General features: G+C 42.1%; 1 protein-coding gene across 1 annotated transcript in view; it reads left to right on the top strand.

Moving 5' to 3' along the window:
- acap3b (ArfGAP with coiled-coil, ankyrin repeat and PH domains 3b) overlaps positions 1–16,978 on the top strand; it is a 94,752-nt gene extending 77,774 nt beyond the window's left edge. Inside the window, exons 15-25 of the mRNA XM_062545402.1 lie at positions 104–173; positions 422–516; positions 7,058–7,272; positions 7,550–7,642; positions 8,043–8,135; positions 8,797–9,047; positions 10,309–10,418; positions 10,578–10,688; positions 10,868–10,929; positions 15,043–15,101; positions 15,893–16,978. Of these exons, the coding sequence (XP_062401386.1) occupies positions 104–173; positions 422–516; positions 7,058–7,272; positions 7,550–7,642; positions 8,043–8,135; positions 8,797–9,047; positions 10,309–10,418; positions 10,578–10,688; positions 10,868–10,929; positions 15,043–15,101; positions 15,893–15,961 (1,228 nt within the window). The 3' untranslated portion in view covers positions 15,962–16,978. The remainder of the gene's footprint in view (positions 1–103; positions 174–421; positions 517–7,057; positions 7,273–7,549; positions 7,643–8,042; positions 8,136–8,796; positions 9,048–10,308; positions 10,419–10,577; positions 10,689–10,867; positions 10,930–15,042; positions 15,102–15,892) is intronic.
- The last annotated feature ends 1,244 nt before the right edge of the window (positions 16,979–18,222 follow it).

Below are 18,222 nucleotides of genomic sequence, written 5' to 3'. Positions count from 1 at the left end.
ATAAGACAGTGCGGTCCTCGGATGTGTGTCCACTCACTTGACTGTGTGTGTGTCTGTCTGTGTGTCTGTCTGTCTGTGTGTGTGTGTGTGTGTGTGTGTGCAGGAGTTTGGGGGTCCACTGTTCTAAGGTGCGGTCCCTCACACTGGACTCGTGGGAACCTGAGCTCCTGAAGGTGGGTTCAGGCTCTTTTCTTTCAAGCCTTCAGCAAAAGCACTCACAGTCCAATCCCCTAACCACAGCAATACACTAAACACATGTTGAAATTACATGGTGAGGTATGGCAACATATGAGTATAGTTTCATGTGTAGTTTAATGTGTCCTACCTGAAGATAATGCAAATATTAGGCATAGATGTCTTTTTAATGCAGGCGTGTGTGTGTGTGTGTGTGTGTGTGTGTGTGTGTGTGTGTGTTGTGCAGCTGATGTGTGAGCTGGGTAACGCCGTCATCAACCACATCTACGAGGGAGCGTGTGAGGAGAGAGGACTGAAGAAGCCAGGCCCGTCCAGCACACGGTGAGTGGGGCAGCTGCCACATCTATGCCATCAGCAGCCGCCATTACGGCTCTAGAGCTTCTCTCTGGATGCTACTCAAAGCAGCCTCCATTTCAGCTCTAGAGCTACTCTCTGGATACTACTCAAAGCAGCCGCCATTTCAGCTCTAGAGCTACTCTCTGGATACTACTCAAAGCAGCCTCCATTTCAGCTCTAGAGCTAATCTCTGGATACTACTCAAAGCAGCCGCCATTTTGGCTCTAGAGCTACTCCGTAGATCATGCCACTCAAAGCAGCCTCCATTACGGCTCCAGGGCAGCTGAATGGATGCTACTCAAAGCTTGTGTACTGTATGTGCACTGGCATTAAATCCCATGCTTGTTACTGATGATTCCCTGCGGTCATGGTGTCTGTGGGGACATGTGCAGTACAGCAGGGGCCATTGTGGGATGTTAGATAAGTAAGAGTCTGTGGTAATGCAGTGGACAGGGAATCCTCATTTTGCCCCTGCCCCCCCCCCCCCCCCCCCAGACTTGGATGTGTTGTTGTCCTGGTTGTTCCCTGCTGTCCTCGTCTCAGAACAGGACTGCTTGTGGTACCAATGTTCTCAGAGCGTAACTCAGTTAGGGCTGGTATGTACTGTGGAGAGAGAGAGAGAGGGGGAGAGAGAGAGAGGGTGGGTTGCCTCAGAGACGAGCACTCCAGACAACTTGAGGAGCTCCAGAGGGACCTAAAAGAGACCAGTCTGGCCCTACAGACAGAGATGGGTTGCCTCAGAGACGAGCACCTCAATCAAACTGAGGAGCTCCAGAGGGACTATCAAATACCAAGGGGGAAAAGTCTGCCCACACCTGTGGATAACATTCATGAACCAACCCCCTCTCCTTCCCCAGTCATCCCTCACAACAGCACCATACAACCTTCAAAGGTGGACACCACAACACCATCCAAGACATCCTCAATAAAGCTCATAAACAATCCTGAACAGACCTCACAAACCACATGGCAAAAGAGAGAAAGGCAGGCCCCAGGTCAAGTAAGACCTCAACATAACCAAGACAATCCAGAAATTATCCTTCTTAGTGACTCAAATGGAAAATTCCTGAACATGAACCGTCTATTCCCCCAAAAAAGAGTGATGAAACTCTGGTGCCCGACCATAATGCATATACCACAACTGCTTGAGGATGAAAGAATTAAATATGCCACTCATATCATCATTCACACCGGTACAAATGACCTCATGTCAGGAGAAATAGACATTGCACTGACTCTTAGCGAGATGGCAAAGAATGCAGCCACATCAGCACCATCAGCCAAAATCATTGTATCATCCCTTCTCCCCAGACTAGATAAGCCTCCTCAGATAATACATCAAATCAATAAGGATCTACAGCAACTTTGTACCCCAATTCCAGCCATTCATCTGGTCAAACACCTCGATATCTGCCTTGAACACCTGTATGACCACATACACCTGAACAAAAAAGGAGTCAGCATACTAGCAAAGGCAATAAAAGACACAGCCTATGACCGCACTGGAAGAGGACAAAATGGAACAATTCATCAAAAAAGTAACGTCGAAACCCCAACATTCAACCCACCCCCACCCAGTCAAGGCACCGATACAAATGTGGGTACAGCTCTGAGCCAGCACAGCTATACAACAGAGACTACTGTACAGAGCCTTGAGAGTTTTGCAGCAGTGGCAACCAAACAAACAAAGCCACAGGACAAGCAAAGTCAAATAAGGGATATGCTGGCCTTGATCTGCTCCACATTACTAGACTGCCCAGTTCCATAGGCCTTAAGTATGTACTGCTGTAACCTTATTGTCTTCTTCTTCTATCTCTCTATTCATATCATTTTGATTTTATCTTATTTTACTACCACTTTTTTTATTATTATTATTACTTACTTTTTTTTTTTTTTTTTTTTTGCAAACTTTTCTATGCTTTTACCATAACTATATTTAAACCAAATTACATTTCTTTAAATTTAAACACTTAGAACAACACCACTGAGCTATTACTTGCCATAATAGCCCTCTAAAAGTATTTTAAGTATATTTAAGCTAAGTTCCATTTGTAAGAACATCTAAAGAAATATATGTTAGCATGCCATTAAGTATTATTAGCTGGAATATACAGGGATTATATTCCTCTACTTTTGGTTTAAAGACATCCGACCCTAATTTCCAACTTTCAATCCAAAATATTGACATAATTATTCTACTTGAAACATGGGCCAACAAAGACCTTAAAACTGACTGTCCATGCAACTACAAGGAAGTAATCATCCCCCCTATGAAACAGTCTAAAGTGAAACATGGCCGGGTATCAGGGGGCATTATAATATGGTATAAAGAGAGTCTAACAAATTACATACAACCTGTAAAAAAAGGGAAATCTCACATCTGGCTAAAGATAATGAAAAACACCACTGAATATGAGAAATATGAACAAGCTTTATACCTATGTGCCTTATACATGCCACCTGTAAATTCACCCTATTACGATGAAATGGTATTTGAAAATATACACGATGAAATATTACAATTCCAGGGAAAAGGGTCAGTTTTTCTCTGTGGTGACTTTAATGCCAGAACTGGGAGAGAGCTTGATTACATACATCCAGAGGGGGACAATCACATATTTGGCGGAAATATTTTAAACACAGAGTTTCCTGCTAAGAGAGAAAGTTTTGATGCCATAACCAATAAAAGCGGAAAACAACTGTTAAACCTGTGCAAAAATCTTGGACTGCATATCTTAAATGGTAGAACCCCTGGTGACTTTTTAGGAAATTATACATATTGCTCATATTTAGGGAACAGTGTAATAGACTATGGCATAACAGACATGCCACATGGAAAAATAAAAGCTTTCATGGTCATGCCACAACTTCCCTTGTCAGACCACTCTCAAATTAAAATTCTCTTGAACATTGAAAGGATGCAAATCCAAAATGACGCCCAAACATTATTCCCCATCCCATATAAACACAAATGGAAAAATGATAGTAAAGAGAAATATGAAGCAGCATCCAATAGCATATTGATCGAAAACATGATATTTACTTTTTTATTTTCAAAGTTCACCACTGAAAGAGCCAGTGTTGACACAGCTACAGAAGAGCTGACAAAAATATTCTTTAAGATAGGCCGTATGTCAGGTGTCATAGAAGAAAGAAGACCACCAAGAAAGAAAAAATATTCAATAGAAAAATGGTTTGACAAAGAATGCTTTAGGGCAAAACATGTCCTTAGAACTCTTTCAAATATGAAACACAGAGATCCTGCTAATCAAGAAATACGCACACAGTACTTAGAAAACTTGAAACAATACAAAAAACTTTTGCGGTCAAAGAAAGCAGAGTTCATGACCTATAAACTTGAACAGATTGAGGAAGCCATTGACACCAATTCTTTTTGGAAAAAATGGCACCAAATAGATAACTCTAAACAAAAAGGCTCATTATCTTTGACAAACGGAAATACTTGGAAACGTCATTTCGAAGAACTCTATACGTTCAAAGAAAACCCAAACAACCAAGCACAAAAGGAAATTCTCAAAAAACTAAAGGAAAAGGAGCAATCTCTATCATTTCAAAGTGATCTAGACAACCCAATAACTATATCAGAACTAAACGAAAAAATAAAATCACTGAAAACCGGGAAAACCTGTGGAAATGACAACATCTCTGCAGAAATGTTAAAACATAGTACAGTATTAGCAAAAAAAGCAATCCTCAAGCTGTTCAACCTGGTCATGACATCTGGATTCTTTCCTTTGGTGTGGAACAAAGGATCTATAACACCAGTGCATAAAAATGGTGATAGAATGAACCCAAGCAACTATAGGGGTATCTGCATTACCAGCATTCTGGGCAATATATTCTGTAATATACTGAAGACAAGAATACTTACTTTTTTAGAGAACAATAACACTTTATGTAAGAGTCAGATTGGATTCCTCCCAGAATTTAGAACTACAGACCATATTTATACTCTCCACTCACTCACAGAACAATATGTTCAAAAAACAAGTAAAGGAAAAATATATGCATGTTTTGTTGATTTTAAAAAGGCCTTTGATTCCATCTGGCATGACGGCATGCTACTGAAAATTATTGAGAGTGGCATAACAGGAAATGTATACTCTATAATCAAAGATATGTACAAGGAAAATAAATGCTGTGTCAAGATTAACAACTCCAGAACAGAATTCTTTAAACAAGGGAGGGGAGTTCGGCAGGGTTCCAGTCTGAGCCCAATACTCTTTAATATATTCATAAATGAGTTAGCCATTGTAATCCAACAATCAACAAGCCCTGGTTTTGTACTAGACCACTCAGACATAAAATGTCTCCTTTTTGCAGATGACATGGTGCTTCTATCTCCAACAAAACAGGGCTTGCAAGATAGTCTGACCATCCTGGACACATATAGTAAAAATTGGGCATTACCTATTAACACTGAAAAAACAAAAATAATGGTGTTTCAAAAGAAAGCAAGAGTACCTAGACAAGAAACCAGCTTCACAATTGGAGAAACTGCCTTAACACAAGTAACACATTATAATTATTTAGGACTTACAATTACTGCATCTGGAAAATTTAATATGGCAATAAAGAACCTAGCAGAGAAGGCACAAAGAACATATTACTTAATAAAAAAACAACTCCACAAATACAACCCACCAATTAAATTCTGGCTAAAAATTCTTGATTCCATAATCAAACCCATTTCTCTATATGGCAGTGAAATTTGGGGTCCAATATATAGCTTAGACTATACAAAGTGGGACCAAAGCCCTACAGAAATTCTGCATCTGCACATCTGTAAAGACATCCTAGGGATACACAGAAGATCCTCCAACCTGGCCAGCCGCTCTGAACTGGGAAGGTTTCCCCTTGTCCTCGACATTGACAAGAGAGCCTCTAAATTTTGGCTACACCTCAAAATAAGTGACATCAACACCTTTCACTACAAAGCATTTAAGAATAAATCACTCATCCATCAAAATGATCCCCTATTTCAAATAGCAAACAAAAATAACATCAAGAACCTAAGCCAGATACCAAAATATCTACTTAAACATATTGACAAGACAAATCAGGCGCATTTTATCAAATTCTGGGAGGAACAAATAAAAGACAATCCTAAATTAGAAATATATAGAGCACTAAACAGGAGCTACTGTATAGCACCATATTTAATGAATATTAAAGATCAAAAGAAAAGGAAAATTATTACCAAATATAGAATAAGTGACCACAACCTCCATATAGAGACAGGGAGACATAAAAAAACATGGGTACCTAGAGACAAGAGATATTGTAGCTTATGCATAAACAACATAGAAAACGAGGAACATTTCCTTTTAAATTGCTCCATTAATTCATCTGTGAGAGAACAGTTCTTTGCGGAATTCAGTAAAAAAAATAATAACTTTGTAAACCTGCCCCTCAATATAAAAATATGTTTACTGTTGGGAGAAGATGAACATTATTCAAACCTAGCTGCAGATTACATAATAACATGCCATAAAACAAGAGAAAATTTTAAGTTAAGTTTAAGTTAAGTTTACTTTTATTCTTAAGAATAATTCTCTACTTAAGTTTCCTTTTTATCTTATGAACTTGAGTATCCAAGACATATACTCAATTTAGTACTTAAGTTTATGTTAAGTTTCATCTCTCTGGTAAATGTTTGATTTTCTTTTTATTATTATTATTACTATTTTTTTATGTATAGGTTTAAAATAAGTTTCCTTTTTATTTAGATGTAAGAAATATAAGTTTTCTTTCCTTCAGCTAGCATGCTAGCTTATCATCATTATAAGTTTTCTTTCTATTTTGATTTGATTTGATAAGATTTCTTCTTTTGTTTTTCTCAAAACAGATATTGTATCTGTTGTATTGTCACATGTCTGCTTTGACAACACAAGTGCTCTTGTCATGTCAATAAAGCTTTTTTGAATTTGAATTTGAATTTGAGAGAGAGAGAGAGAGAGAGAGAGAGAGAGACAGAGAGACAGAGACAGGGGGAGAGAGATAGGGAGAGATTGCATCAGAGATGACTCCAGCAAACGAACCGTGCTCGGTACAGAATTAGACCGTGTCAAATGTTCGAGTCGACAGCCACTTACAGGCTGAGGTGTCTGATGTGCGCAACTCTCAGTGCTGTGCAGTGCAAAGTGGATCCTATCAGGAGGCTAAATTCACTCAATTGACTTGCTGTGGAGGTCGCGCTGCGGCGCTGGTGTTATGTAGCTGAGGGAGAAGTAGTTCTTGTTTTGGTCAGGCTTTTTGGAGGAACCGTATAGCTTTTAAAATCTCCTTTTGCAGTTGTGTTCTGTTTTTTTGGATGCACTAACTCTTTAGTTCTCCATCAGTGGTTCCTGTAGGGTTGTGGTACTGAGTGTGTTGTGTTTGGTTCCTGTAGGGTTGTGGTACTGAGTGTGTTGTGTGTGGTTCCTGGAGGGTTGTGGTACTGAGTGTGTTGTGTTTGGTTCCTGTAGGGTTGTGGTACTGAGTGTGTTGTGTTTGGTTCTTGCAGGCAGGAGAAAGAGGCCTGGATCAAGGCCAAGTACGTAGAGAGGAAGTTCCTGAAGAAGATGTGCGGCTCGGAGGGGGTCGTTGAGGCCGACAGGAAGTCGCATCACTGGAACGCCAAGAAGTGCCGCAGACAAAACAGCTCCATCCGAGCGCCAAAAACACGCCGGAAATACCGCCACGACGCCGGCAGTGTGTCGCCAGGCAACCTGTCTGCAGGTACTAACCCTAACTCTTTACTCCCTACTCTCGACCTTTCACCTTTCACCTTTGACCTGACTAACTCCACTCTGCTCCTGGTGAAACAGCTATACAATCAAAGCTCCTTTTGTGATTGGTCGTTTATTAGACTCTTGTCCCTTTGTGTGAATGTTCAATTAAACATGTTCATATAACTGTACCAACTGTACAATTTTATAAGTGAAATTAAATTGAAATTGAAATTGAAATATCTATCTGATGACATTAAAGCATCATGTGTGTGTTCTCCTTGCAGCCGCAGCAGCAAAGTTCCGCAGAGACTCCCTGTTCTGCCCAGACGAGCTGGACTCGCTCTTCTCCTATTTTGACAACGGCTCCGGACCTCGCAGTAAGTCTGATGGCGTGCAGTTTTGGAGCTTTTGGAGTGTGTTGGTGTATCAGTGTTTGTGACTTGACCTTGACGTTACTTGAGTTATTGGTTTTTAGCATGTTGGTATGTACAAAGCAGCGTGTGTGTGTGTGTATTGTGTAACATGTCCCTGGCCTGATTTCTCGGTGTTGAGCATGTTGGTGTCTGTAAAGTGGTGTGTGTGTGTGTGTGTGTGTGTGTGTGTGTGTGTGTATTGTGTAACATGTCCCAGGCCTGATTTGTTGGTATTGAGCATGTGTGTAAAGCGGTGTGTGTGTGTGTGTGTCTGTGTGTATTGTGTAACATGTTGAGCATGTGGGTGTGTGTAAAGCGGTGTGTGAGTGACGTGTCCTCGGCTTGGCCCCCGTTGGCCCCGCAGGTCTCAGCAGTGACAGTGGGCTCGGCGGCAGCACCGACGGCAGCACTGACATCCTGGTGTTCGGCTCCATCGTGGACAGCGTCACCGAGGAGGGTGAGTACGGAGCGCGGGAGAGGCTTCACTGTCAGCCAGAGAACACCTGAGGGCCATTCAAATGAGCAAGCATAGGCGAACGTTTGCGAACGTGTGTAAACAGTTTTCTTCATAGGCGAACGTTTGCAAGCAATCGCAAACAGTCTGAGGAGGAGGTAGTTCTCCGCGAACATACAGTGGAACTGGACGAAGACAATACAATCACCATTAAAATGGAATGTTAACACCAAATCGCTCAAACTGAACTGTTCAAAGAAAACATGTTCACCACGACCGCTCGTCACTCTGTTTGCCAAATTTGAATGCATCTCTGAACAGGAAGGACAGGTCTCTAGACCAAAAGACATGATAAAGATCCGACATGGATTATAAGGTCAAATATAGTCATTTACATATACTGTAAATTGGGTGCCGCTCAATTTCTCTCCTCGATCCTCCAGGCTCGTTCCCACTGATCTATAACTAACACTGGATAGACTATCCCATTGTTACCGACCCATCATTCTTTATGTATATCAGTAAGGACGAGGACAGAGGAAGGAAGGAAGGATGAATGAATAAAAGATGAGAGGCACCCATTGATTGACTTTCAAAACACCTGAATAAACATGTCAACCATCTCCTTCCCCTGCCTGTGTCCACCCTGACCTTTGACCTTCAGAGTGTGAAGACTCTGAAGAGTCGAGCGGCGAGGTGGAGATGGAGCCGTCGGAGCCATCGGAGGCGTCGGACCCCGAGGACCCGCGCGACCTCCGCGACCTCCGCAACCTCCACCCGGGGGCGCTCCTGCTGAGGGCGTCGCTCCTGCGGAACCTGCCCGTCATGGCCGAGGCGCTGGCGCACCGCGCGGACGTCAACGCCGTCAGCGAGGAGGACGACGGCAAGAGCGCGCTCATCTACGCCGTCACGGGGGTGAGAACAGACGCACTGCGTTACCCAGAATTCAACCTGACAAACACACAACATGCAGTCACAGAACTACAGAACAGCATCACCGCCACAATATGTGCAGACTGATTCACTATAAAGAGATGTGAAATCATATCAAATGTGCAGACTCTCTAAAGAGATGTGAAATCATATCAAATGTGCAGACTCTCTAAAGAGATGTGAAATCATATCAAATGTGCAGACTCTGGCCCCAGTCGTGGCGCAACTGGCTGGGGCACCTGCACCGCACGCCGGCGACCCGGGTTCGATTCCCGCCCCGTGGTCCTTTCCGGATCCCACCCCGACTCTCTCACCCATTCGCTTCCTGTCTCTCTCTACTTTCCTGTCAAAATTAAAGGCACAAAAGCCCCAAATATATACTTTAAAAAAAAAAAAAAATGTGCAGACTCTCTAAAGAGATGTGAAGTCATATCAAAAGTGCAGACTGATTCAATGAAGAGATGTGAAATCATATCAAATGTGCAGACTGATTCACTATAAAGAGATGTGAAATCATATCAAATGTGCAGACTGATTCACTATAAAGAGATGTGAAATCATATCAAATGTGCAGACTGATTCACTATAAAGAGATGTGAAATCATATCAAATGTGCAGACTGATTCACTATAAAGAGATGTGAAATCATATCAAATGTGCAGACTGATTCACTAGAAAGAGATGTGAAATCATATCAAATGTGCAGACTGATTCACTATAAAGAGATGTGAAGTCATATCAAATGTGCAGACTGATTCACTAGAAAGAGATGTGAAATCATATCAAATGTGCAGACTGATTCACTAGAAAGAGATGTGAAATCATATCAAATGTGCAGACTCTCTAAAGAGATGTGAAATCATATTAAATGTGCAGACTCTCTAAAGAGATGTGAAATCATATAAAATGTGCAGACTGATTCACTATAAAGAGATGTGAAATCATATCAAATGTGCAGACTGATTCACTATAAAGAGATGTGAAATCATATCAAATGTGCAGACTGATTCACTAGAAAGACACAGGGACTCTTATCACACTCTGTTATGTAATAGATGTATTCATCTAATCACACTCTGTCTTTATCAATCCCTAATCCGTATCTCCCCTTCTTTTTCTCTTTCCTTTCTTTCTCTTCTTGTCTCTTCTCTCCTCTCTCTCTCTCACTCTCTGTGTCTGTCTCCTTCCCTCCCTCTCTCTCCTCCCTCTCTTCCCTCTCTCTCTCTTTCTCTCTCTGTCTCAGGGATCTCTGGTAGCGTGTGAGTTCCTGCTGCAGAACAGTGCTGATGTAAACCAGAGAGACATGAGGGGAAGAGGGCCTCTGCACCATGCTACATGCCTGGGCCACACAGGGTGAGACACACACACACACACACACACACACACACACACTATATGCTTAAACTAAGTATCTGAAGTGTACAAGTTTTAGACACAGCCTCTCTTTCTGACCTTTGACCCTTGTGACCTTTTCTCTCTCTTGTGTGTGTGTGTGTGTGTGTACACCTGCAGGCAGGTGTCTTTATTCCTGAAGCGAGGAGCTTCGCAGACCGAGGTAGACGAGGACGGCCAGGACCCCCTGAGCATCGCAGTGCAGGCGGCCAACGCCGACATCGTCACCCTGTGAGTTACACACACACCTGGAAACACTCGTCTCACACGCACGTCACACCAGTTCACATGCACAGACTCACTCGCGCACACACACACACACACACACACACACACACACACACACACACACACACACACATTATGAAATCATGATTCATGATTTTTTTTGCCTCTCTTTGCCTCCCCAGGTTGCGGTTAGCGCGGATGAACGAGGAGATGCGGGAGTCGGAGGGACCCATCGGCCACCCAGGTCACTACTCTAGCAGTAGCCCCACAGAGCAGCAGTACAGGAAGTGCATTCAGGAGTTCATCTGCCTCACCATAGACGAGTGCTAGTATCGGCCCGGCCTCTGGGGGGCGACACTAGGGGGTGTGGTGGGAGTCAAGACCCAGTGGGGTGGAGATTGAGGGGGCACACCTTGTAGCTGAAGCAAAACAATAGATTCTGTCCACAGTTGTTTGTAAATCCGTGCAGCACTAGTTGAAGGGAGAGCATGGTCTCTCTGAGCCCAAGGCTGTAAAAGTAGCCTCGCGTTGACCAGCAAGGAGCCCAACCAGTGTTGTGACACATATGAGATCGGCTGGCAGAGACACACCTGTCCTCTTAGCTCTGTCAGCCAGGCCTGTCAGCCGCATCACTCTAACACACTCACCTGTCCTGGAGTGTGTGTGTGTGTGTGTGTGTGTATGTGTGTGTACGCACTGGCTGGAGCTGACCCTTCCCTGGTCATTATAAGAGCTCTATACAGTGCTGGCCAGGTGTGGAGCATATGCTGTGATGTGTGATACAGTCCTTAACTAAACAGCCACAGGAGCTGCCTCTTGGGTTCAGAGTTTGCATTCCTGCTTTCAAATGTGCTGTAGGTAACATTAGCATCCGAGAACAAGCAAACCATCAGTCCGATTGAGAAGTATTTCCGAACAGTATTGTTATAAAATGACCCTGAGGTCAGCAGCCTCCTGTGAAAACCAGAATTAAATGAGGCAGATTGTACTTGTGTTTACAAGAGAGGCTGAGACAGCCCTCCAAAGCCCCTCCAGAAATAGCCATGAAATAGCCAAAAAAAATGAGTTAGCCTATTGAGTCTATTGCATTAATTGCGTGTTGATTGACACACACACACACACACACACACACACACACACACACACACACACACAGATCCACCCCTCAGGCCATGAGCAGAAGATGCCCCCCCCCCCCCCCCCAACAAAAAAAAAAGACTGTTACTCAAAGTAGCCCCCCTCCTTCAGTGGGTGGGGGTGTTGAAAACCTGTGAAACTGTTCTAACTGTGTATAGCTGTTATCAGTGGCATGATGTCATATGATGTCCAGTGGCGTCGTTCCGGTGATGTGTGTGTGTGTGTGTGTGTCGTTGCGAGGGTCCGGAATCCTCACGTCGTAAAAACCCAGAGTGGCTAACGTGGCTGCAGCTGTGGCTAGGCCTCACGGAGACCTGGGAGAACCTTCAGTAGCCAATCAGAAGGCTGTGTGCGTGGTCAGGAACTCCCGCTCATGAGACCTATCTGAGAGAGAGTGAGAGAGAGAGAGAGAGAGAGAGTGAGAGAGAGAGAGAGAGAGAAAGAGAGAGAGTGAGAGAGAGAATGCAGAAGGATGCTATAATTTCACAACAAAATGCTAGAACATGGAAGCGTCGTTTTTTTTGGTTGTTTGTTTGTTTTTGTAATGCAACTGTGTGCACTTTTCCTTCATACAGTATTATATTGATATTATTTTTTTATAATTTTATTTCTATGTGGTTAGAAAAAATGGTTTGTCTGTCATGATGTTTTTATTTATATTTGTTTAGTTTTTCTACCCAGAGGACTGGTGCAATGGTCACTTACATGTGCAGAACAGCTGTGTTCCTGTGATTTCTTTAGTTTCTTTGTCTGTCTGTTTGTTTGTTTGTTTGCTTGTTTGTTTTCCTTACCGTATCGAATAATGTTTTGCATTGAATAGGTATATTTTGTATTGGCCTTGCATTGACAGCACACAGTAGACTGGCATTGTGCTTCATTCCTGCAGAGTCCTCCTCAACTACAGTACATACCAATACAGCACTAGAGCTCCAATTAGAGATGTTTAAAAATTAGAGATGGTCTAATTTATTTATAGAGATAGTAGTGATGATTACCTATATTTTTATGGCCCTTGAATGCTTATGGCTGATGGCATTTGGTGTTTTTATATCAATTTGACACACGTTTCTCAGTATTTTCCTGATACCTTGCATTGCATGGGTGGAGGTACCCTGATGATACTCCGCACTGTCAGACTCTCCTGGTGATATATTTCATACTAAACTCTTTGTAGGTTGTGTAGTCCTATGCTTTACCATTATCAGTATATGAGGCTGTCTAAATCTACATACACATCAGCGCAAACCCAGATATCAATAGCAACGTCTGTCTTGCCACATCGGAGCTTAATCAATAATATCATTTAGCATGCTGTTCTCTGAACAGACCAGAATGTTCCTTTTGAGTTGATAGCGGAACATCTCCTTTCTCGGCTGTTAAGACTGTTTTATAAGCATGACCATTTCTGTCAACAACACAGAAGCTTACCATCTTGTTAAACTGCATGATTTCCTTTGCCATGATTCCAGTTGATTTCTAAGTTAACTGGTAATGTTAACTTTATGCTTAAACTCATGTTTACTCTACTTGTATGAAAGCTTAGCAGAACATCTGGTCTTTGGTAGAATGACGTACATGTACGTCCATAGATGGTGTTTGATGATGGTAAAAACAGAAACATTCTCACTATGAAATGGCTCTGGTAAGAGATGTAGCACATCCAGTGGGAGATACAGTATTCTTTTTTTAGACAGTGAATTAAACTACCTCCACTATTTTCAAAAACATAACATTTCAGTTCAATTTGACAAACACCCCTGAAAAGAACGTCTTTGTGGTTCATTTTGGTCATTAACCACCCAGAATGTTTCACCCCAAAAATATTGAATACTCTAAAAATGTAATTAAGTGACTCTTAAAGAGCTTTTGTCCTTTTTGAGCTGTAGTTGATAACAGTGGTGAGGCTGAACCACTATGGTGTCTTAGTTGTGAAGTCACCGTAAAGGACCAGCCCATAAAAATGTGTCATGTCTTTGGGTGTAAAGCGAGCTTCCATTAACATGCTGTAAATATGATCAAACTCTGTCCACTTTTAACTGCTCAACTGTTTCCTGTTCTGCGCTCTCCTCTACCTGTCTAGACAGTCTCTCTTTTACTTGTTAGATGATTGTCTGTGTTTTGGAGACATCTTACATGTGTGTAATTTCACACTCAACTGAAAACTTCTACACACCTTTCCCTCAGTCCTGGAGACGCTGAGAAAGAGAACAAAAATAAAAACAAAAAAAGAAACTCCTCTGTCATAGTCTGCTTCTTTTCTCTCATTCTGAATCTGGGTTTCTCAATCTCTCTATTGGGCTTTGGGTGAAGGCTTCTGGCATTTCTATACTCTATATGTGGGGATAATGGTGGCGGGAGCAATCATCTCAAGAAGACAAAACACTCAAGAACTTGCCATTGGTGTTATTTAAAGAGTGACATTATGAAACCATTCACTGTCACTCACTAGCATCTTCAAATGTCACAAAACTTATGAAGATCTCTTTTCCAAAATGCTATATTGACTATTTTAATGCATTTTCATAAGCCTTTTTTGTTGTTTGGGTTATTAGGTTATTGTTATTTGATTAATATGTATTCAATCAAAACAACACAACTGCACTTTTGATAAGAACGGAAATGCACAATAACATGGCTTATTCATGTTTTCTAAAATGGATTTATAGAGTTCTGGAAAAGAGCTCTTAAAATGGACAGGCAAGACACTCAAATCAACTTCTTAGATGTATGTGTGGGTCTTTTCTAGCTGTTATTGATAGGACTGTAGAGAGAGCACATGATGTAAAAAGAAGAGATATGAGGATACAAGAAATTACGTCAGGCCAGACTCAAACTTGCCACTGGTCTACAGATGCCCCCTATCCAATTTAGACATACTGTACACAAAGCACTTACTGTACAGATAGGCCTCAACCCTGAATGCTTGACCTGAAATACCCCCTATCCAATTTAGACACACACAAAGCACTTACAGATAGGCCTCAGCTCTGAACACTTAACCTGAAAGCCCTGAACGCTAACATGCACATTTGTACATATATTCCTCTTGTAGCAATGCTCCCAAAGAAATGTTAAATTGTGTTTGTGAGCACTCTGAGTTAAGGTTGACATGCAGTGACATCACAGCGTTCACACAGAGCGAGGTGTCCCAGTTGTATTTGACAGACAGGAGGATGATCATGGAGACAACTTCACACTATACCCTTGTTGTTTTGTACAGCTGACACACGAAGTCCCGTCTCTCCACCGAGGGTAAAGCGGAAGGATTTCCTGGACCGAGTGAGTGGCATTTCCCTGCTGGCGTCTGGATTGGGTTTTGGTGTGGCACTGGGATTGGGTTTTGGTGTGGCACTGGGATTAGGTTTTGGTGTGGCACCGGGATTAGGTTTTGGTGTGGCACTGGGATTGGGTTTTGGTGTGGCACCGGGATTAGTTTTTGGTGTGGCACTGGGATTGGGTTTTGGTGTGGCACTGGGATTGGGGCATGGAGTAGGAATGGAAGTGTGTTGCTGGGCTGGTTATGGTGTTATTGGCTTCTCTTTGCTTCAATAGGCCTACAATCATTCAGTGACAATGTATTAGCTGCCTCAGACTAACACATGTCAATGCAAGGGAACACTCTCAAAAAGCATGTGTTGCAATTAACACATTGATTATGTAACAACAACACAGTTTGTGTTGTTTCCAACACATTGCTTTAGTTTTTTGTTACACAATATTGAAAATAACACAAATTGTGTTGTTTCCAACACAACCTGTGTTGTCCTTACCTAAACACATCAATGTGTTATTTCCAACACATCTTTTTTATTTTGTGAGAGTAAACACCTCACTTTCACGTCGTTGCACAGAGGCATAGAGCCTCTTTAAGTGAACCTTAATTACAGAAATACTGTATATGAAACCTTGAGGTAGGTGAATATATTAAAAACAGCTTCACAGGTTTCACAATTCACTGAAATCTTTCCGGTTCTAGCTGTAAGCACCATGCACTATGTTCTTCTCCTGGAAGTCTATCCCAATCTCTCCCACTCACCTGAGCTCTTCTGCCACCAATGTCCCTGCTGCAGATGTCACCCCGCCCCCTGTCGTCCCTGGGGAGTTTTCGGACCTGGCGGCTCCCCTCCCCCAAAAGCTGAATAGGACGAACCGGCCCTTCCAGATCTCCCAGGACGCCCCAGCCACCGAGTAGCCTACCGCGCTTAGACACCTTTATCACATTTGAGGAGTGTTGCCATGGAAACCACCCAAACAACTGCACCTTGTCAGTGTCCCTCGATTGTTGATTGGAGTCTTGGGATATGTGGGTGAAGAGATGTAGGACAACGCAGGAGAGTCTGAGTTCTATATGTGTGAGCATCACAGATCATGGGACATGTGAGGTGTGTGTGTGTGTGTGTGTGTGTGTGTGTGTGTAGTTTATGCATACAGATCAGGACCTTCACTTTATCATTCCTCTAGTCTACATTCTTGTAACTGAATAAGGGTAATGCACAGCAATCAGTGATACTAAACGAACTACTGTCCTAAAATTATTAGGATGTCTAGTTTTCTTTTCAGCGATGCACTCAACATTTTATTATTGCAAAGTCCTGTGGCTAGATTTAAGATTGTATAGGATTTGTATAATGCACTTATAGGTTGTGCGGTCTAGCACGTGGACTTGCTACTTTTTCTTAAACATGATATTAAAAATGTAAACTGTTTTTTTTTTTTTTTTGTCTAATAATGAGAACATAAAGTGAAGACACAAAATGTCGAAATACACCTGTTTTGGGATGATTTTCCTTTTTTTTAAAACGTAGTTCCCTGAGCAGAGATGAAGTCTGGGAATGTACATCTGAATTAACTGCTGCGCTTGAGTCTTAATGTAATGTGTGTCCCTCATATAACATCATGTGAAAGTTCTTTGATTTGAAGCAGAGCCCTTCGCCTCTGAGTTGAAATATGGCTGTGCGCCCTCTAGTGGTGCAAATATATTCCTGTCCTTTGCACAGCCTGTATTACAGTAGATAAGGGTGCAAATTACTCAGTGTGTGATATCAACTCGGCAAGCTTAAGTAATACACCTAAAACCAAAGGTTCTAGGGTGAATGTGTGATGTAAGACACCAACTTAGTATGATAGCAATGAAAGCTGCATAAAAAATGACTGTGACATCAATAATGCTCTTTATGGGCATTGCATGTGTGTGTATTTTGTGTGTCTGTGTGTGTGTGTGTGTGTGTGTGTGTGTGTGTGGAGGGGGGGCTTACTGGCTTACTTGGACAAGTTCATGAGATGAGCAAAACATATACTCTCCAGGTTTTATCCTTCATCTTGGTATTAAACCATTTACTGAAGTATACCAGGTATGATTAAAGTAACTGAATGTGAAGCAGTGGTTCTGAACTTTGAGGCTTCTAAATATATTATAACTCTAAGGGAAGTGTTAGTTCCCATCTCACTAAATATAGAAGCAAGAAACTGGTGGCTTGCTGCACCCATATCTTTGATCCAGGCTAGCTAATTCTCTCTGGGGATTTCTATTGTCACAGCAACTACAGTGCTACATCCATATTTAGTGCTGTATCATATTTATCCACATGTACATAGACTCAAAAAAAAAAAGAAAATGATGTGACATACATAGCCTACTTCCATACATATTCACACACGTTTTCAAAATCTGGCCATCATCTGCTTGTACATTTCTGGAAACTGGGCCCATAAATCTAAAAAAAATAATAAATAGCCTAAAACAAAATTATAAAAAATCCTTACTAGTTAGTTACTGGTATACTGGGAACAAACTGGGTCAGGCCACCCGGTTATGTAGCCTACATGGTGTTTGCTTTGTGTGTCAGGCGCAGTAGTTAAACATCCCGTCAGCCTATATGAGGCCCTACAGGGTCACACTGCGGAGATTCAATGCATACTGATAAGGGGCCTTGAAACATAACAGGCACATTTGTTGGGATGTAGCCCACAGGCTTCGATTTTAGCTACGGCCCTGCTGGGCAGACATGAGGCACGAGGTGGTGTCCCAGATAATGACTGTGCTTCAGTTCATCTCCCTGCAAGTGCAAGGAAGTTTGTGTGAGAAAACAGACTTGGCTACTTCCCTCCTAGTCCTGTCTGAAGAACAGAATGACCACTGTGGCCTAGAAGAATAGATAATCTCCTAGTGAAAAAGCTAAGCGTACAGCCCTGTGTTGAAGTAATATGAAATGATGCCTGTGAGTGTATTTGAACACTAGAGGTGTGTTGTGGTGGAATTCACCTCTGTTATAGTGTGACAGCTGTAGCCTACGCCTAAGCTTCCGGTTCCATAGACTGTATATACAGTCTATGATTGGTTCAAACCAGCTAACTTGACTGTTGTTTGCTTTTCATTTAAACTAATTCAAGACTCAAAAGG

This window comes from Sardina pilchardus, chromosome 9, assembly GCF_963854185.1.
Source record: "Sardina pilchardus chromosome 9, fSarPil1.1, whole genome shotgun sequence".
NCBI classification, from domain to species: Eukaryota; Metazoa; Chordata; class Actinopteri; order Clupeiformes; family Clupeidae; genus Sardina; species Sardina pilchardus.
Note: the sequence above shows the minus strand (reverse complement) of the source record. Positions and strands in the feature narration are given on the sequence as shown.